The 20286-nt window shown below is 43.8% G+C and overlaps 3 protein-coding genes across 5 annotated transcripts; 2 read left to right on the forward strand and 1 right to left on the reverse strand.

The window, feature by feature from the left end:
* Positions 1-329: 329 nt before the first annotated feature.
* On the reverse strand, positions 330-4765 carry LOC111073667. Its single transcript, XM_022366092.2, has 4 exons — positions 4669-4765; positions 3599-3850; positions 2865-2965; positions 330-2759 (listed from the first exon to the last, which is right to left on the reverse strand). The coding sequence occupies exons 2-4, from the start codon at positions 3838-3840 to the stop codon at positions 2455-2457; spliced, it is 648 nt and encodes a 215-aa protein (XP_022221784.1). The 5' UTR covers positions 3841-3850; positions 4669-4765; the 3' UTR covers positions 330-2454.
* Positions 4766-6988: 2223 nt separating this feature from the next.
* On the forward strand, positions 6989-17287 carry LOC111073676 (glutamate decarboxylase). Of its 3 annotated transcripts, XM_022366111.2 has the most exons (9): positions 6989-7213; positions 7345-7459; positions 8192-8260; positions 10263-10499; positions 12485-13053; positions 13127-13194; positions 15085-15163; positions 15854-16198; positions 16260-17287. In XM_022366111.2, the coding sequence occupies exons 3-9, from the start codon at positions 8200-8202 to the stop codon at positions 16431-16433; spliced, it is 1533 nt and encodes a 510-aa protein (XP_022221803.1). In that variant the 5' UTR covers positions 6989-7213; positions 7345-7459; positions 8192-8199; the 3' UTR covers positions 16434-17287. The 3 variants fall into 3 exon arrangements, with proteins under 3 accessions (XP_022221803.1, XP_022221801.1, XP_022221802.1); XM_022366109.2 differs by lacking the exon at positions 7345-7459; XM_022366110.2 differs by lacking the exon at positions 6989-7213 and having other exon boundaries at positions 7330-7459.
* An 824-nt stretch (positions 17288-18111) lies between these two features.
* On the forward strand, positions 18112-20110 carry LOC111073661 (fumarylacetoacetase). Its single transcript, XM_022366086.2, has 4 exons — positions 18112-18405; positions 18775-18992; positions 19064-19665; positions 19737-20110. The coding sequence occupies exons 1-4, from the start codon at positions 18319-18321 to the stop codon at positions 20081-20083; spliced, it is 1254 nt and encodes a 417-aa protein (XP_022221778.1). The 5' UTR covers positions 18112-18318; the 3' UTR covers positions 20084-20110.
* Positions 20111-20286: the final 176 nt, after the last annotated feature.

The raw sequence follows: 20286 nt of genomic DNA on the forward strand, positions 1-20286 counted from the left end.
CCGGTAAACGATAGCAGTGGTTGAGCTTTTGAAGCAGTGCATTTGAATTTTATTCCGCCAAATATGGACGTTTGGGAGTTGCCTAATTCTGACTGTAATACGCCTCTGCACCTTTCTAATATATATATACATATGTATCCCTATACTCTTTAATTGGGAGGCATACAAAACAGTAGTGCTTCGCTGCATCTACTTCTAGGGTGCCTTTTGAGGCACGTTTTCTCACACCCCCCCCCCCCCCTCCCACCCCTTTCCTTTCACTCCCAAGTGAAAGACTTTTGGTTTTGTTCGTTTTTGTTTTTTTTTGTGTTTAGAGGGGCTTTACAACATTTAACAGATAATAGATATATTTGCCTTTACTTTGAATGCGTGTACATATTATTTTTTTAGTGTGAGTTTTTCGGTTACTTGTGTGGAATTGTCTTTAAATTTCTGATTTTCTTCGGGGCTATTACACTCGCGGCATACATACTATGCATATGGCATATCAAGCTGTTCAACTATGGTTCTTCCTATCTGCTACACTATATAATCGATCGTAGCCACCCAGCGAGGGTGGCATCGATCGATGCCTTGCCTCTTGCCTTGCCACAACAAACGAAAACAAACTGCGAAACGGTTCGGTTCGGTTTGCTATTGCAATTGTAATTGCAATTGATGATGATGTTTTTTTTTATAGATAAATTGGTTGCTGATTATTAATTAATTAATCTGGTTTATTATAATTGTTTTGTGTGTTGATATTAATTTCCTTAGTCGCAGTATTCATGGCAGAAACGCAACGCCTAACACATATACATATACATAAATGCAAGTGCATTGGAGTACGATAAGTAGACGATTAGTAGTTATCGTAATTAGTGATTGATTAACGTGCTACACATCGATTTACATACTGAAGCCGCAATAGGTTATCAATGAATGTGCTCTGAATAATGTTTCGTTAAACTCCTCTGTCCTGCGATATTCTTCTTCTTCTAATAATTTTCGGTGCAATATATTTTATATATATTATATATAGTATTGGTGCGCGATTAAGTAATTATTGATATTTAGACACTGAATACCCAAATCTCCATCTTCATATTATCGTTTCTTTTTTTCTTTGTATTATTTCTAGTAATTATTGTCAGTCACAGCGTCGCGTTTGACACAACAACGTGTGCTAGCCATTGACTAGGTTTTTCCAAATAAAGATTTAATATATTATTTTAAGGGTCTTATTGAACTAATTGCGAAGGGGGGCAAGATGTTGTCTGCCCCCTCTTAAAATTTACGCATGTCTTCCATAATGTTTTTGTTTGCTGTTGTTGTTGCTTGCTGAAATTGTCTTCTATTTCATACAATGCGAAAAAATGTCTTCCAAACACACAGATAATGTTAGCATATATGTTTTATATATATATATATATTTATGTATTTATATATATATATATATATATATATATATAATGATACCTATAATAATTTTAAATGTATACGCGGGCTTGTCAGGATTTCCTTTTTTTTTGTACCGCTTTTGAGTTTGTGATTTGCAATCGCAACTCATTTTTGTGTATTTAGATATATAGACCAATATCGTATTTACTCGTATGTATGTATATTCATATTTATATCTGTAACCAACACTAAACTCTTGGTTAACGTTAATGTGACATACATAACTGATGCCCGATAATTTGTAAGCCAAAAACTGAACACAAAAACTCTTCGGATACCAACTTCTTCAGATAGCCTCTCCTGCCTCTGCTTCGTAAATTGATATGCTGATTCCGTAAAAAAAACAAAAACAAAAAAACAAAAGTCCGAAGTGAGTTACGTTAAGTGTAAGTAATTGATTTACCACGATATGTTGTGTTTGTTGATATTAATTGGTTGTGTCTCCCTATTCCAATCACCTAATACTTTTTTATGGGGTTGTGTCCCCCCACGCCGGAACGCATGATCCTATGGGATGGATGGATCCCCAGCGCAGGGGACACTGGAAGCCCTTTGTGATTCTGCTGTTGGATTACTCCGTCTTACTTCTTATATATGTAGCTTTTCTTTTATAGTTACGTTTAGCTTTTGTTAATTGAAATTAATTACAAATTAATTGATTCGCATAGGGAATTTGTTTGAATTTTCGCTCTTCCTCCGTCATTTTGCGCGTGATTCTTTCATATGTGTAGAGTGCTCATATATATTTTACTTTTTCTTTGATTTACCTTTTTTTTCTCTAGTTTTTTTTGTTTTCTGTTTTTTCTTTACAGTATTTTCAACTAAACTCTCGCAACAAGATATGGAGCATAGAATATATGTATATAATAGCATAAAGACAACACTAGCACTAACTCAAGTCCAAAACGAAGAACAACAAAATGTTATATAATAACTTTCGAATTATATATATATAAATTAATATAGATTTGTGATCCAGCACCTTCCATCGCACCTGTGATTATGATTTCAGTTTCAGGTGGAGAACGGCGATAGATCACAGTTGCACAAAGACCCGCCATCGCCAGTCTTGCAGAGCGCCTTGCACAATTCGTTCCAGTCGGGTGTCGCGGTAGTCGCAACATCCGAGGCGGCTGCAATTGCAGCTACAGCTGCTGCTGCCTCCAAGGATTCCCCAGTTCTGGGACCATGTGTGGCATTGCCCTGCATTGCACTGGCCATCGTCTTCTCCTCCTGCACCACCTGGCATGGACTGCAGCCGGACAGCGAGCGATGCCTTTTCTGGCAGTAGCTCGTACAGAGTCTATCGCCCACAATATCTGAAAGAATCAAACAGAAAATATGGAAAATGGAAGAACGTTAGTTGGGGCTTAACATGGGTAACTAGGAACACTAGGGCGAATCTATTCTATGTGAACACTAACCCCTTGGCAGTCCACACAGTCGCCCGCACTTGGCCACATCAATTTCCGGTCTCAGGATCGTAGAATGGGCCTCGCCAGGCGTCGTAACGGCCAGGCCGGCTCTGTAATAGAGAATGGGAATATTTGCATAGCTGTTTTCATAGTTAAACTCTTAGAAGTTGACAGATTATTTTATTGGAATCAAAATATATCCAAGAAAAATGTTAAGGTATTTTTTTTGCTTTTGTATAGCTTTTAATCCTAATCAGCATATTTTTACCACCGTGCTCTTGTGCCTTTTAAGTCCACATGCTAAAAATTCAGCTCTCGAACTATTTCACTTTTTCAGATACTTGCTTCGAACTGTTCATTTAGTCTTACCCCAAAAAACCAGGGCAATTAATCACTCAAAGAACACAAGAACTCATAACTATTCCTTTTGATTCACCGATTCAGATATATGTAGGTACACCCGATCAGGTGTTGAACACATCGTTGGCTTGACAGTCGCGATTACGATAGGCACTCAAGAGACCGACCTGCCGCCGCATTCCATAGTTGAGTATTCACTTTCCAGTTTTTATTTATTTAATTGTTAAATTATCATCATGAGGCCACACAAAAATCACTTAAAGGAGGAAGTTTTTTTTTCAATAGAGGTTTATCTACCCTCTAGCACATCTTAATTTCCTTTGCAGAATCCTTTGCATCCAAGGACACTTCGGATTTCTAACTGTGTATCTTCCGAGACTTACCCGCAGAGCTCTTTGCACACCAAACTCCAATCCTGAACTACGCTGCTGGCTTGTGCGTCTTCAAGGATTTGGGCTGCTGCTGCAGCAGCATCCCGTGCCGTTGGTGCCGCTGCTGCTGCTGTTCTTTCTAATGACGTCACAGAGCTTTGCGTCTGCGCAGAGCAGAGCAGTAGTCCAATAGCCAATGGCAGGACCACTCCAAGTCCATATCGCTTTCCCTGTCGTTTTCCTGGTGGCCACATGGTCGAAGGGCTAAAGAAAGAGACGGAAGGTTGGGTATTGGTGGGGTTGCATGGCGAAAGGAGGAGCTGTGGTTGGGTCGTGAAAGGGGGGGCCGAGAGTCATGGCTGGCATGTGTAATGGCAACTGTTGGCTGGCACAGGAGGATCCAGAGGAGCAGGCAGGGCCCCGCCGCACAATAGGAGCAATTGTGCTCGAAATGCAATTATCGCGCGGCCCGAATGTAGGCAGCAAAAATAATCCTCCGCATGACCTCCTTCTACGTCCTGTGCATCCTGTGTGCATTGTGTTTCCGATTTCATGCGCTTGATTTTCCAAACCCAAAGGCTTATGCAAGCGGCCATCGATTGGCGATGTACCAGGAAGGAGATTTCATCCATAGGGATTCATCCTATATTTCTGATCTTTGCTCCGCAATAAGCAGGAGCACCCATACTCTTTGCTGCAGCAATAAACAGCGGGCTCGACTTTATTTTGTCAGCCTAATGACAGTCTTAACTGGATTGCCCAACTTCTGTTAAATTGACGGGACGACTCCGGCAGCTGTTGCCAAATGAAACTTTTTTCCGCCTGTTCCGTCAGTTGAGAGTTGAGAGCGAAAGAGAACGTGTCGGACCGCCCTATACAATCTTCTTGGGACTTGTTTCGCTGCCAAATTGCCACCCATCATTGCGCACCCCAGTTGGGTGAGAAAAAACTCCAAAGATTTTCGCCTATCTGGGTTACAGGGCCTATCTGCGCTACGTGCAATCACAGCCAGGTAAATATATTTCCTACACTGCCATCTGCCATCAGAGAGATTTCTTCTGCGTATTGAGGCTTCTACTTACTTTGATCCGTAAATGCACTTGTTTCTGCTAAAGATTTAGTTTTTATATTAATAAAGTTGTCCGTTCCGAATGCCAGCAGTTGTTAAACTGAAACCTGCAGTGGAAATGGTTGCTAATAATAATTACAATATACCTTTTTTTGATGGCTTTGTCGGCTGCCGCGATAGAGTCAAGTGCGAATACTGCTTCGGATATGATGGTTCTCGTATCGCATATTTCCATTGCCATATGTCCTCCCTCGCCATAATTGTTCTTGTCTTTGTATATAGTTTCGAGCCATCGGATCGCTGATAAGAGATAATTATTATTGGTGGGCTTTTGCCTTTGAAGTGGGGGTTTTTACTGCGATAACCCCATACCAGTGGTGGTGTGTTTGCCCTGCAATCGAGAATATTTGAGTGACACAAGTGATGGATGGGGACTGTGGAATGGTTAAGCTGGGCAGTCAATGAGTCAAAAAGATTATGCAGCTTGGCTTCCACAGCTATTTCGTACTTCAAGAAGATATTTCTAAAGCAATTTTGGCTAATATATATGCAGTTGTCTCGCACTCTGCCCGAAGCAGAACCAAGCAGTCAGGTTAGTCACTCCAAAGCTAATGTAAATTTAAATCCCATCGCAAGCTAATTGAATCTTTCGCATGCTGGATCAGACCTGCTTAAAAGTTCTTAGCTTCTCTTATCTACCTTGAGCCGCCTACTGAAGATGCTGCTGCTGCAGCTGTCTTGCACATATTTACATAAATATTCGTACATATTTTACGTAGTAAAGCTCCCATTGCGTGCAAGAATGATCGTGTCTTAATTCTGGATAAAGTTGATACATATGTATATGTATGTTTTTAATATATGTGCATATGTCTGTGAATATCTACTGCAGCGATACTTATAGTAAAAACTGCTTTAAATCACAAAAGATAATAATCCGAGAATAGAAACACCTATACACCATTTGTACAAATAGTAAATAGTATATAGTAGTATAGTATAGTATTCAATTTTTAAACCGATTCTAACCAAGAATCTTTAGCATCTTATGGCCCCATAATGGTAAAAATAACAGAAACCTCATTGGGTTTAAGTTTTGGCCATGGGCTGAAGTGAAACGAAATGAAGCGAAACAAAGTTACTTAAAAAGTTACTTATCGAGTGGCATCGCCTCCGCCTCCGCACTGAGGAGGATGACGCACGAGGTCCTCCCAGAAGCCTTTGCAAAATCACTTCCAGCAGCAGCAACAGTAGGAGCAGCAGCCGCAGCTGCTTGCTGTCAGATAAGAGTGGGAGGTACGAGGAACACTGGAGGGAGGATGATGCTGATGCCCCCCACACTCTGAGGGAAAATATTTTCACATTTCTCGTTGTTTTTTCGCTTTACCAGGCAGCTTGATGGACGTCATTTGGCATTTCACTAGGCCCCCCACCCTCATCGCCTACTCCAGCCATTTGCTACCACCCACCTCGTACCTCCTAAAACCCCCCCATTACATAAGTGTCCTCCTATGGTCATGTGAAAAAGTGTGTTTGTGTGTGTGTGTAAGACCCTCGAAAGTATGCTATGAAATTCGCTCAGCTGAAAATAATGCAATTTCTCAACAAGATAAAGATATTTTCCTGTGGAAAGGGAACAACAGCTTTGACCCAAATTTAAACTTGTTATATATACTCACACGATTATATAGTATATATATATGCTGTATACTGTATATAGACAGCAGATGTGTTACATCCGAGGGGCCAAAATACAGGAACAGAAATTACGGAGACATACATATGTATGTAGATTGCCATTCCCTTGTGATGGCTCCTCGGGAGGAAAAACTCTCATAAAAAGTTGTATGTTGGTGGAGAGACGGAAGGGCCATTGTAAATGTCAGAAACAGTGGCAGAAATTAGTTTGTTAATTAGCTTTTCATTCTGCCACGTCACAGCAGGCGGAGGCTGAGGCGGAGCAAGGGACAGAGCTCTGCAGAGGGAAGAGGCGCCTACCTCCTTCTCCGCAGGCCTGCGCACATAATTTGGCTTTTCCTTTTCCGTGTGTGTATCTGTTGCCCGCCCACTGCCTGTAGCTCCGCCCACGCCATGAGCTCAACAACAAAGATGGTTGCCCCAAAAAAAAATCAATGACGTCACGAGTGGCATACCCATACAAAGAAAGCCTTCAGAGAGAGAGAAAGAGAGAGAAAGTGCGCTCCATCCTCTCCATGTTGGTGAAGGTTATGCAAGAGCTCTATAACTGTAGCTGTGAGTATGTGTGTGGGCAGCCATTTTGTTGAACGAAAAGAAAAGCTTCGTAGGCGCCACAGACGGTTGTTAATGCTCATAGCTCCGCAGATCGTCAGCGAGTGTAGGCTGCTGCCCCTCAGTAACCAAGCCGAACAAATTATAAATTTCTATCAGATATCAGATTTTATTCAGAGTTCTAAATACTAACGGCAAATCCCCCATATTCAGTCGAGTGATTGCTCCGTCCCGCGCGTCTGTGTCTATTTGCCTTGAATCAAAAGTGAACGAATTTCTCGTGTGTGTCGTATTGAAAAAGGACTTGTGTAAGTTGTGTAGTTTGTTTCTTAGTTGCCACGTAGATACCAGCATCAAAAAAAACAATTCGCATTCCACGCAGCTCCATCTCAGAGATACGATAGCTATCCGATACTAATCGTACCAGACTCGATTCCAGACTCCACCTCATTTCTCGCACATTTTATTCGTTCTTCACATCGTTTGGGGCAACGCCACAGTAGCCAAAGTGAATTATCTAAAGCAATACATCGACGATATCCGCAGGATAATTGGTAAGATTCCTTCAGATTTATGTACGAAATCTTTCCTATTTGCCTAATTTTGGCATAGATTCAAACACTGATTTTGGCTTGCTTTTGGGCGCTCTGATTTTGGGGTTACATAAGTGTCCAAGGGACATTCTAGGTTTTCGCCATTAACTGCAGCTGTCGCGCTGTCTGTATACCTATGTAAATTTTCCATATACCTACATATTTGTCTGTATATATATATATAGAGGAGGAAATTAGCTTAACGCTCACTGCGCAACAGCAGAAGGCGTTCCAATGGAAAGAGTGGGAGTCCCTCCCCCTCCTTCTGGTGGGTGGGTGGTATATAAAATCAGTGTGTATACCTCCCACACTCCAGCATTGCCCTTCAGTTGTCCTTGTCTCTATGTGACCACCATCCTACCTATCATACTACCAAACATTTCTATATTTATTTACTAGCTCGTTGCACATTTTCACACTCAAACAATTTTAGTCGGTTGTTTGTTTGTTTGTTTCTTTTCGATTATGCAATTTCTAGCTAGAAGATCGAAGGGGTAGCAGTAGTCAGCAGACTTATGTAATACCTGGGCGTCTTTCCTTTTGGGTCTCCGATTGCATAACATTGACTAAGTATTCTTCAGTTCATTTGTCCAAACATCATTTGTCGCCTACTCAGGGAGGGTCTTTCATCTGGCGTGGTACTCATCCTCTCTTTATTAATGGATCGTTTTCTGCTTCTTTATACCATTGCAGAGGAGAAAATGTCGCTCAATCCGAACGGGTATAAACTGTCCGAAAGGACGGGCAAACTGACGGCATATGGTGAGTAAATATATTAATTTAAGAAGTTAAGGGATTAAGACTAAGATTAAGATATCTTAAATAAGAGAGTTGTATATTGGAATAGAAAATGGAGTATTAATCACATGGATATTCTTAAAAAAAATTCCTAGTATTCTCCAAAATATATACGCCTCTTTTGGCTATGTTTCTTATATATTCTGACTATACGTATATGAGGAATACTTATTATTATTATTAGTATTACAAGACGATATAAAAATGAGACATATACTAAACCAGTGCTTGCAATATATGAAAAATTAATTGGATAACTTACATGGGAAAAAAGTTATAGCACTCACAGCAAACCCCTATCCGATTAATACATATCCATCCCTAACATTTTCCTATATATTTGATAGATCTGAATACTGCCATATGACATAATATCTTGATGTACTCTGTAGTCTAGTTAGAACTACATATCATAAGATATTAGTAAATACGTTTATGCCAGCAGAAATATTCTAACAACAAGAAAGGAATTTCATTTATATTTTTTGATATTTATTTTTTCATGGTCTGACTAATTTGGAGACGTTTTCTACATGTTCATATGACAGCATTTATTTTAAGCAGTTTCCAATACCAGTAACTATTTAGCTTCCTAAGCTATCCAAAATCGACTTCCAAATAGTTTACAAATGGCTATAACTCTTCACACAACATATCTCCCCCAAGTTATGCCCATGAACCGCACTGTCTGACTGTCTGTCTGTCTGTCTGTCTTTGCCATTTACTAGTAACAATTCTGGCAAACATTGGGATTCCTGCTGCTCCTTCCCCTCAATGGCATAGCTGCACACAAATTGCTTTTGGGCCGAGCAAATAATAAATGAGTGTTAAACCGACACTACGACTGCGAAACAAACAAAACAGAACGTCTGCCAAGGACATGGACAAGGAGCTGGCTGTCCAGAACACTCGTGTCCTTGATAAATGGCCCATGCACACACACTGTCCTACACACTACAGTGGTTCGCTGTTCAGCTGTTTTTGTTGCTCCTGTTTTTTGGCTCTGTTCCTGCTTCTGGTTTCATGTGTGCATTTGGCTTTGGTGGAGCGTGAAAGCGGGGCGACTGTTGCCCTGTAACAGATTTTCGACCGACAAACAGACAGACAGACAGACGTGCGGCAGAAGTCAAAGGAGAAGCCACCACCCAGACCCAGGCCCAGGCACAGGCAGGCCAGACGCGTGCACCAAATTGAAAGCCCAACAAACATAAACCGTTTAGTCACAGGATATTGCGCACGCCTGAGAAGGACACACTGAAATCCTGGTCGTGTGTGAAGCATCTGTGCTTAATGCTTGCTCCTGCTGCAGGATCAGGCAGAGTGAGAAAGAGAGATGGAGATGGATTGTCCGAAGGGTGGGCGGCTGCCTTTGACAGTCTGCCTGCCCATCGAGGCAGGGAGCGGAGGCAGTCAAGCAAATTAAATTTTATTTAACTTTTTGCCGTAAACTCGAGGAATGTTCAAAATTGCTACAATTTGTCGTGCAACGACTGCTCCTGCTCCACGCTCCAGCCTGCTGCTCCCTCCTCCATTCCCCTGCCTGCTACATTTGGTAATCATCCGCAACGTTAAGTTTTCCAATTGATTCCCGGGGAGCTACTGTTCCCATTTGCCTGGTGGCTTAGTGGCCAGGACCTTAAGTCCCCGCGCAAAGCCCAAGAAATTAATTGCAGCCACTGCTGCAGGATTCTGGCTGCGCAGCAGCAACACGACCACCAGCTGGGGCCCACCCCACCCGTTTTGAGGATGACCATAAAAAGCTCGTTATGAATCTCAGTCTGCGGCCCCCCGGAGGATCCCCTGAATCAGGGATATAATAATAATAGCCATATATCATGATAAGAACGAACCTGTCAGCATTGGCGGGCGCCCACACGCTTGTCATATTTACCGATAAGAATTCTCACATTTTCCTTTCCTTTTTTATTATTATATTCTCTATCTCTGTTTGTTTTTTTTTTATCAGATCTCTTGCCCACCACAGTGTCCGCCGGACCGGAGACACAGGAGTTTCTGCTGAAGGTGGTCGATGTGCTGTTGGATTTCGTAAAGGCCACCAATGATCGGAATGAGAAGGTACTGGATTTTCATCATCCAGAGGACATGAAGCGTTTGCTGGACCTGGAGGTGCCCGATCGTGCCCTACCGCTGCAGCAGCTGATCGAGGACTGTGCCACCACACTGAAGTATCAAGTGAAGACGGGTGAGTGACGCTCTACTCCTTTTGCCACCTTTTCCCACTGCATCCTTATCAGTGCTGTGCTGTGTTTGCTCAGTCGCGGACTAATCAAATTTGTAGCTGCTTAGCATATGTCCTCTGTCGCCGACGCGTGCCTACGGAGGTTGTGGTCGTATTATGGAACACAAAGTGTGCAGCCTTCTAGATAAGCACATTAGCATATTGATGGCAGACAGACAGACACAGGCATAGCCACAGGATGAGGATGAAGCGTCCTCAGACAAAGCCATTTTATGGCCCATTGAACCATGGCCCAAAGCTGGTTTACACCTTTCAAAAACACTCGTAGTCGGCCTTTGGGCGGCCATCAATCATAAATCAGGGAAAGGGTTCGAGTTCCCTTTTTCCTTTTTTGGCTTTCGCAGCCAAAAGTCATTCTCACGTTTCAGCTCTCCCTCTCCCATATTTTTTGTTGAATGTCCTTGCTGATTTCATTTCATTGAAAATTAATGGCAGGGGCAGCTCCTGTGTGTGTCTCCCTTGTGTCTCTTGCCGCACGTGACCGCAATTGTGTTTGGAGTATCGATAATAAGCGTATTTACTATACAAACCCCCCTCTACTGCTGCTTCGAGCAACCCCCGGAAGCTGTGGCCTTGTCTCGGAAGCAGGCGTTTGCTTCAGCGAGCGATTTGGTTGCCAGGAAATGTGACTTGCTCTGGCATCCTTCTTTCCCTTCCCATTTGAGGTTTGCAGACTTTTGTGTGCCACAAAAATTGAATTAAAAGTGTACGCAATCAAGGCTGCCCGCTGAATAAGCATAGATTGCATGGAGAAAGAGAATAATTAGGATTCGGGGAATCCTCACAGAAAAGTAAGAAAACTTCTTGTCTTTAAGGAGCTTACTCCGCTCCTCCTTTTTGCATGATCTGCCATTACTCCAGACTCCGATAAGAGTTCCATTTATGATCCTTAATCTCACATAATGTGCGCCCTGTCAAAAAGCAGGAAAGAGGCAACCTGATACCTCCATAAAAACTGTGGGGGAGCTTTAATCAAAATCCGTTGTTATTTTCTGACTCGCTGCATTCCTGATCCTTTGATGCGAATGAATGACTGCCTCTCCCAAAGTCCTGGCCCTGCTGGCTGCTGTCTGCTGTCTGTTGCTGCTGCTGTCTGGGTCGAGGGTGACTCCTGCGCAAATTGAAATGTTTGAATGCCGACGCTCTGGCAGAGTCCTTGTATCCCTTTGGGTGTGTGGGTGGATTTAGCCTTGTGGGCAATGGGATTTTAATCACACGACTTATGGCACTCAAGATGTGAACTGACAGACGCCGAAGGGTTCAAGCAGGAACAGGGGGACGGGACAGGACAAGATCCTGATGCTTTTCTGAAAGCATTCTCTGGTTCTGCGTGGGAGTTTTTCACCATCCGCCTCCCGCTCAAATCGAACCTACAATTAGCTACAATAAATGAGCAATTTATAGAGCTCTTCAGTCAGAGGAAGAAGTACAGGGATTACAGCACGAAATAACTAAGATTCATCCATCCTCCATCGATTGGCCACCAGGACCTTGTACTGTGTGTCCTGTGTGTGGTGTGGCGTCTGCCCTTGAACATATGCACTTCCGTAGCGGCTGGCACTGGGGCGGCGGCCTTCCATCCATTCGAGGCCAGTCAGCCGTGCTGCTTCGTTTTGGCCCTTTGTTTCAGCCCCCGAATATATTTTTAATAAAGCAAAAAACTGTGGCAGAATGCTGCCGGAAATAAGGAGTGGAAGGGGGGGGGGGTGGGGTCATGAGGGAGGAAGATGAATCCTTGGATGGAAGGACAGCTGCCAGACACATCTGGTGTCAGCTTAGGGACACAGACAGACGGAGCGACAGCCATGGAACAGCTAAATGGAAAGAATTTTCAGCCACATTAAACACCCAAACATGCGACACAATATATATCCCCCACTCAATAGAGCTATATCCTATCCTCTTTGATTCTCTGTAAACCCCCACAGGACATCCACACTTCTTCAATCAGCTGTCCAATGGACTCGATCTGATCTCCATGGCTGGCGAGTGGCTGACGGCCACGGCCAACACGAATATGTTCACATACGAGATCGCACCGGTGTTCATTCTCATGGAGACCGTGGTGCTGACGAAGATGCGCGAGATTATTGGTTGGTCCGGCGGCGACTCAATACTGGCGCCCGGTGGCTCCATTTCGAATCTGTACGCCTTCCTGGCAGCCCGGCACAAGATGTTTCCCAACTACAAGGAGCACGGCTCCCGTGGATTGCCTGGCAATCTGGCGATGTTCACCTCGGACCAGTGCCACTACTCGATCAAGTCATGCGCTGCCGTCTGCGGCCTGGGCACCGACCACTGCATTGTGGTGCCCTCGGATGAGCACGGCAAGATGATCACCTCGGAGCTGGAGCGTTTGATACTGGAGCGCAAGGCCAAGGGCGATATTCCGTTCTTTGTGAATGCCACCGCTGGCACCACTGTCCTTGGGGCATTCGATGATATCAATACCATTGCGGACATTTGCCAGAAGTACAACTGCTGGATGCACATCGATGTGAGTAGTCATTGCGGCTGTTTACTGTGGTTGGGATATCTAAAAGATTTATTTTTTCCTTTTTCTTTTGCAGGCTGCTTGGGGCGGCGGTCTGTTGATGTCGCGCAAGCATCGTCATCCTCGATTCTCTGGCGTTGAGCGGTAAGTTAAAGGAGCTTCAACTTGTTGGCTCTACCTAAAGCTTAAAGAGTGTTCCTTATATCATATCCTTTCAATTCATAAAAGTTCTTGAATTCACTTCCCTTTTGTCCTTGCAAATTGTCAAGCTCATTCATCACCCGACGTGGCATGTACTCGTGGACCTTGGGGCACCCTCATCTTTTTGTTGTTGCCAAGTCAAAACACAAATTGAAATCTTCGCTTGGGATAAATTTAAATCTAAATGCTCCCAAATGGCCCGCATCGCTCATCGCTCTCTCTCTCTCGTCGGGTAGAAAATCAACTTCAACATGTGGGAAAAATCTCAATTTGTCATTTAGTGCCTCCATCAGGTGTTCAGAGCTTACAGGGATTACAACGACCGAGAGTGCATTTTTTTGCCCAGACAAACAAATGAACAAAGTGGATTTTCAACCAACCCGCGACCTCCAGGGGGTGGCTTTGAATGGTTGGGCATTACTTACGCAACAATTACGACAAACAATGCGAGTGGAAGTGGCAGGGAGAGAGTTGCAGAGGGGAAAGAGTGAGGGAAAGTAATTCAACCCCGAGGAATGGAATTTTTAATTTTAAAGCTAAAACCTGAAATGCACTTTAGCACCAGAGACCGACCCATTCCTGTCCTGAATCCATTCCTGAATCCCATCTCCGACTCAACCTTAAGAGAGGGCTTAGGCAAATGTGGCAAGTGCAGCTGTCGTTGTCGTTGTCGTATTGACAGACTGCGGTCAAGCAGTAACCGCCCAGCCCCTAGCCAGCCTCCTTAAAACACTTTCAAATTGATTGCCTCCTTCCACCTTTCATCCATTCACCCATCCATCCATCACCCACAATAATGGCTCCTAATGCCAGCAGCGTCGTTGTGGCATGCAAATTGAGGCTCTTAATTGAAAGGCTCTCAGTGCGAATTAATCATTAAAATGCCCATACAGTTGACAAGTTGCGTTGCGGCATTTTGGGGGCTTACAAAGCCCTGAAGCCCTGATTAATGGTCCTTTATTGGGGAACGCGAAGGATGATAGAACCTCTTAAATTCGCTGAGTTTCAGTTTGAAAGAAGTTTCTCTTAAAACAATTGAAAGGAAATCTTCGCTACATGCCGCTGCTCAATCAGAAAAACATATGCGGGATACACTCGTAAGAAGGTTAAGGGTTTATAGAGGAGTGTTTCGACTATGAGGATACCCAATACTTGGATTTATTGAGTGCTTAAATGCTCCTTATTATAGCCGCAAAAATTTCGAATAAAAAAAAATACAAAATAGCAATTGATACGTTTTTTGTGTGATTAAAAGTAAAGACTATGTAAGTCACTTGTATTTTTATTTTAGGTAGATAATTCAATTAACTATAAATGTACTAAATTGCAGCTCCATACATCAAAAATTGTAGGCGCTATTACATTTTCAGGACTGTTACAATCATCTTCCTATACCCAATACACCCTCGAATTCCCACCAGTAGAGGGCACACAAACCTGAAGCACACTTTCAGCCACTCCATAAGGATCATGTTTATAGACACCCACCCACCCACAGACTGCCACCGGGGGAGGCAGGCAGCAAGCTGTGGCGCACCCACATAACTGTAAATAGCTCCCCCAGGGATGTTTAGCTGTCAACCCTCGGCGAGTCGTCCTTGCCCCCGAGGGTTGTGTCTCTCGCTTTGAATTCAATTAAAGTGCTGCGGCCTGAAATTGCCACAATTTATGGCACTTGCTGTGGATAGCAGAGACCTCCCCTCCCCCTTAGGTCGCACAGCAGGGGCTTGTGGGGTGGGTAGGCTGTAGCTGCCACAGTGTGGCAGCTTAGTGTTAATTGTTTGTAATTCGTAATTGAATGTCTATTTACGAATATGATTTGACTTTTTGTAGCGCTGATTCGGTCACCTGGAATCCACACAAACTGATGGGAGCCCTCCTGCAGTGCTCGACCATTCATTTCAAGGAGGATGTAAGTAGATCTAAACATAAGTAAGGGGAGATTATATATATGTAATAGGGATAGGGATAATGTAGAGTAGATACTCTACTGGAAAAAAAATACATTTCTTGGGGCTTTCTGAGGTTCTTGTCTAAGAAATAAAGTATGCGCACCTCGTATGGCCTCTCGTTTTGGAGAGCTAGGGTCATCCTTTTTATACGAAGGAGATATCATATGCAAATACTACAGTTTTCTTGGGTTCTGCAGCACAACCATCCATATTTAAAATTCAATTTTGTTGCCCCACCACCACCTTGCAGAACGATGCCCAACATTCTTTGGGATACACATTGAACAATGTTTGTGCAAAGAATTCCAATTGTGTTTTGAACAATTCCTTGTTATTCTTCATTCCAAACAATGAACAACGAAGGAGACCAGACAGACGGACAGCCAGGGGTTGTCGCACACACAATGCAAAGCGTAATGAAATCTTTGACAACCCTGGTGGCTCCGGGGCCAAATGCGCCCAGTCACCCTCCTTCGCTTAGTTCGTTCTACGATTTTTTACATTCATTCCAATATGTTGCCATCGGTCACAGTTGCGTCTTTTGGCAGGCGGGACTTTTAATTAAAATTTCAACTTGACTTATGGCCATCGAAAGAGAGAAAAAGCAGAGGAACGTGCATGCCATTCAATATCGATTCTATTTCCTGCAGGGCCTCCTCATCAGCTGCAACCAGATGTCGGCGGAGTATCTTTTCATGACCGACAAGCAGTACGACATTAGCTACGACACCGGCGACAAAGTGATCCAGTGCGGACGCCACAACGACATCTTCAAGCTGTGGCTGCAGTGGCGCGCCAAGGGCACCGAGGGCTTCGAACAGCAGCAGGATCGCTTAATGGAATTAGTCCAATACCAGCTGAAGCGCATACGCGCCCAGTCCGATCGCTTCCATCTGATTCTGGAGCCAGAGTGTGTCAATGTTTCGTTCTGGTATGTGCCCAAGCGGCTGCGAGGAGTGCCACACGATGCCAGAAAGGAGACAGAGTTGGGCAAGGTGAGCAATACTCTAAGACATCCAAAGGTATGGTATAATAACTTTTTGGTTTTCTCTACAGATCTGTCCCATCATCAAAGGACGCATGATGCAAAAGGGCACTCTGATGGTCGGCTATCAGCCAGACGATCGACGACCCAATTTCTTCCGTTCGATCATCTCATCGGCCGCCGTCACAGAGGCGGATGTGGACTTTATGCTGGATGAGATCCATCGTTTGGGCGATGATTTGTAAGCGGTTCTCGGGAATGGAATTATCAAATGGTAGTTCGTACAACAAAGCATATCAGGAGACCGCAAAATATGAGTCAAGAATCAAGAATGAAGATCATCAGAGTTCAATGTTGAATGTAAATTTGTTTGTATCTATAAAGTGTTTGCTAGATGTTCCTTTTCCGATTCTTCATTCCGTTATCTGTTATACGTTAACCGTTATCCCAGTGTGTGTTGGCCCAGTGTTGGTAAACTTCATATAATCGAAGCCTGTAATAGCGAGACGCGACGAGAGTGTGTTTTGTTTGGGATAAAACTATATCTAAAAAACGATCAAAGAAAAAATATAAGTATATTGAATATTTGAATATCTATATGTACCACAACCACCACAACACGCACCACCAGAACACGTAACACGGTACCCATATAAACCCACACAATACCGTTAAAAAATTATATGCATATATATATTTACTGTTGGAAAGAAAATACTGTTGAATGGTTAAACGAACGCTATCTTAACATATCAGGAAGATGAAGTTGACGAAGGAGAAGGATTCAGTTCCGTTTGATTTGATTTGTTACGTTAATCGTTTGATCTATTTTGCGGAGAGAAATGTTACCTATTATACTCTATACCCTATACTCGTATAGAGACACGTTGATCTATGGCCATGCGTACCTTTATAGAGAGACCTGTGCTTGTTACTTAAGAAAAAGAAGAATAAACCAAAAGAGGATCTGGGGATATGCAACCACATCCTTAGATCGTATCTAGTCCAATTATTGAACTGTGCTATATACTCGTCTAGAGAATTAAATACGTATAAACGAATTAGTTGTGTTTAGTTTGCTATAACCACACAACAAAAAGAGTCAATTAAACTCAATTACAAATGTTGGAATGCGCCTGTCTTCTTTTCTATAAGTTTCTATATATATTCTTTCGATTTCTGTTAGTCCAATGGAAGGTATAGGAAAAGTCAGAGAAGGGAGATACTATGACCCTCCATAATACACAAAACTCAGACAAATCATATGCAACACCAAACAACAACACAGAATTCAATATAAATACAGATAAAAACAGATCAAAAATTAAAGATATAAATATGTATTTAATGTATTGTATTTTAAATGTGTGTGTTAACTAAGTTTATCCAGTACAAGAGATATACTATGTGTACATCAGATATTGGTATATAAATATATCATGATTCTTATTTTATGTATATGTGCAGACCCCCAAAAATTATTCCAACACCAAAATATAATTATAAATGAATATATTATATATACACATATATAAACGAATGATAAATCAAAATAAAAGTAACCAAAGCGCAGTACACAATTCTCTCTTTTCGTTCGTTCTCTTTTAATATTACTCTTCATCGTCTGGGGGCTTCGTTTCGTTAAGAGAGAAACGCCCGAGATCTGTTTGAAGAGACATCCTACCCATATATAAGGCGTCTATGGGGAGCCGCCATTCGCTCTGGCTTCGCGTAGTCTCTGGTCGTCTTCATCGTCTGGGGGCTTGGTTTCGTTAGGGACGCCCGTCTGGGCCCCCCGGGGGCCCCCCCCCCCGGTCCCGGGGCGGCGTGGAACGCCCAGTCTGTTTGAAGAGACATCCTACCCATATATAAGGCGAATCTTAATGGGGAGCTCGCTCATTCGCTCTGGCTTCGCGTAGATCTCTGGTCGTCTTCATCGTCTGGGGGCTTGGTTTCGTTAAGAGAGAAACGCCCGAGATCTGTTTGAAGAGACATCCTACCCATATATAAGGCGAATCTTAATGGGGAGCTCGCTCATTCGCTCTGGCTTCGCGTACATCTCTGGTCGTCTGTTTCAGTCTATTGATCCGCTCGCATCTTCCGAAGCTCTCCAGTTTTAGTGCTTCAAAAATGCCACAAAGTTTTGTGCCAGTGCCAGCGGGAAGCGATTTCCCACTGGAGAACCTGCCCTATGCTGTATTTTCCACCCAAAGTAATGTGAGTACTGAATATGGTTTAAAATCATTGAAATTATCAAAGTAAATTGGGGACTTTTCACAAGTTGTTTTCATTTTCCACGTGATTCTGAGGGAGAACGGAATGGAGTGCTGGAAATATAAGTTCAACCATTTTCCATGTGACTTTGAGCCAGTTCTAGATATTTCTTCGATCTAGTACAGAAACCACTTTGGGGCATAACATTTGCATACATCAGCCGGCAAACAAGTTTGTTTAGGAAAACAATATGCTAATTTAAGCTCAAAATAACTTATAAAACACATCGTACCATCCCAGTTCTGATAACAACCTCATATCGTATCTGAATATCGTAATTATAATATCCCACTCTCTCTCTCTGTTCCACAGAAAGCTCACCGGTTGTGCGTGGCCATAGGACAACATGTCCTCGACCTGAAAGCTGTCTCCCAATTATATCCACACCCCGTGCAGGTGAGCTTGCAGGCGGAGACTTTGAATGCACTCATGGGCTTGGGCCACGAATCTTGGGATGTGGTTAGGACACAGACGCAGAAGCTTTTGCTGCAGGGTTCGGAACTCGATCAGAATGTGGACCTCAAGGAAACGTAAGAAAAGAACAGTTGGTGCTAAGCTCAAGCTGAAAGCTACCCTTAGCCGATTTCTTATACCATTTCAGTGCAGTCATCCCTCAGTCGCAGATTAGCCTGCATCTTCCCGCCCAGATTGGGGACTATACGGACTTCTACTCGTCCATACATCATGCCACCAACGTGGGCATCATGTTCCGTGGTCCGGATAACGCTCTCATGCCCAACTGGCGGCATCTGCCAGTGGGCTACCATGGACGTGCCAGCTCTGTGGTCGTCTCTGGTACACCCATTCGACGTCCTCTGGGACAGACACTGCCCGAGGGCGCTGAAAAGCCAGTGTTCGGTGCCTGTCGTCTGCTGGACTTTGAGCTGGAGATGGCCTTCTTCATTGGAGGTCCCGGCAACCGGTTGGGCGAACCCATCCGCGTCGACGAGGCCTGGAAGCATGTGTTTGGCTTCACTTTGATGAACGATTGGAGTGCCAGGGATATCCAGAAATGGGAGTATGTTCCACTGGGGCCGTTCACGGCGAAGAACCTGGGCACCACCATCTCTCCCTGGGTGGTGCCAACAGCTGCCTTGAAGCCCTTCCTGTTGGAAAACTTCCCCCAGGAGCCGGAGGTGCTTCCGTATCTGCGTCAGAGCATGCCCTTCAACTTTGACATCAATCTGGAGGTTTCCCTGAAACGTAAGGACCAAAGGGAAGAATAATCCTGACTCCTGGTTCTGATGTGGGTATCCCTTCATTCTTATTTATAGCTTCGGATCAGAACGAAGCCCTCATCTCGAAGTCCAACTTCAAGCATCTCTACTGGACGCCACTGCAGCAGATTGCCCACCACACGGTCACTGGCTGCAGCCTGCGACCTGGTGATCTGATGGCCTCCGGCACAATCAGTGGCGAGACTCCGGATTCGTATGGCTCCCTTTTGGAGCTGTGCTGGAAGGGCACCAAGAATGTGGAGCTGCCGGGCGGCAAAAGCCGCAAGTTCCTGCAGGACTACGATGAGGTCATCATCCGGGGACACTGCGAGAGGAACGGCCTGCGCATCGGTTTCGGGGAGTGTGTGGGGCAAGTGCTGCCCGCCCACCCGCTGTCGCAGTAGGATTAAGAGGAATCTCGTTGAATAAAAGTCAAAACACGCTCAACAAGTGCTTTAAAGCTCTCTTTCAGTTGCTCTCCCACTCTTATGCTCGCTCTCCTCTCTCTTTCCCCAATCGCTGATTCTGGCATTCCACGCTGCTTCGTAAATACACGCATGCCTACTTCTTCAGCACTCAAAACGATTGGCATCCGGAGAGAGAGAGA

Source organism: Drosophila obscura, unplaced genomic scaffold (genome assembly GCF_018151105.1).
Source record: "Drosophila obscura isolate BZ-5 IFL unplaced genomic scaffold, ASM1815110v1 contig_200, whole genome shotgun sequence".
Taxonomy (NCBI): Eukaryota; Metazoa; Arthropoda; class Insecta; order Diptera; family Drosophilidae; genus Drosophila; species Drosophila obscura.

Excerpts from the sequence above, each read along its gene's own strand:
- LOC111073661 (XM_022366086.2), top strand. The coding sequence starts at position 18,319 with ATGCCACAAAGTTTTGTGCCAGTGCCAGCGGGAAGCGATTTCCCACTG. Across the intron at positions 18,406-18,774 it reads TATTTTCCACCCAAAGTAAT|AAAGCTCACCGGTTGTGCGT; the intron begins GTGAGTACTGAA and ends TCTGTTCCACAG. Across the intron at positions 18,993-19,063 it reads AATGTGGACCTCAAGGAAAC|TGCAGTCATCCCTCAGTCGC; the intron begins GTAAGAAAAGAA and ends ATACCATTTCAG.
- LOC111073667 (XM_022366092.2), bottom strand. The coding sequence starts at position 3,840 with ATGTGGCCACCAGGAAAACGACAGGGAAAGCGATATGGACTTGGAGTG. Across the intron at positions 2,966-3,598 it reads GTGTGCAAAGAGCTCTGCGG|AGCCGGCCTGGCCGTTACGA; the intron begins GTAAGTCTCGGA and ends TCTCTATTACAG. Across the intron at positions 2,760-2,864 it reads ACTGTGTGGACTGCCAAGGG|ATATTGTGGGCGATAGACTC; the intron begins GTTAGTGTTCAC and ends TGATTCTTTCAG.
- LOC111073676 (XM_022366111.2), top strand. The coding sequence starts at position 8,200 with ATGTCGCTCAATCCGAACGGGTATAAACTGTCCGAAAGGACGGGCAAA. Across the intron at positions 8,261-10,262 it reads GGGCAAACTGACGGCATATG|ATCTCTTGCCCACCACAGTG; the intron begins GTGAGTAAATAT and ends TTTTTTTATCAG. Across the intron at positions 10,500-12,484 it reads GAAGTATCAAGTGAAGACGG|GACATCCACACTTCTTCAAT; the intron begins GTGAGTGACGCT and ends AAACCCCCACAG.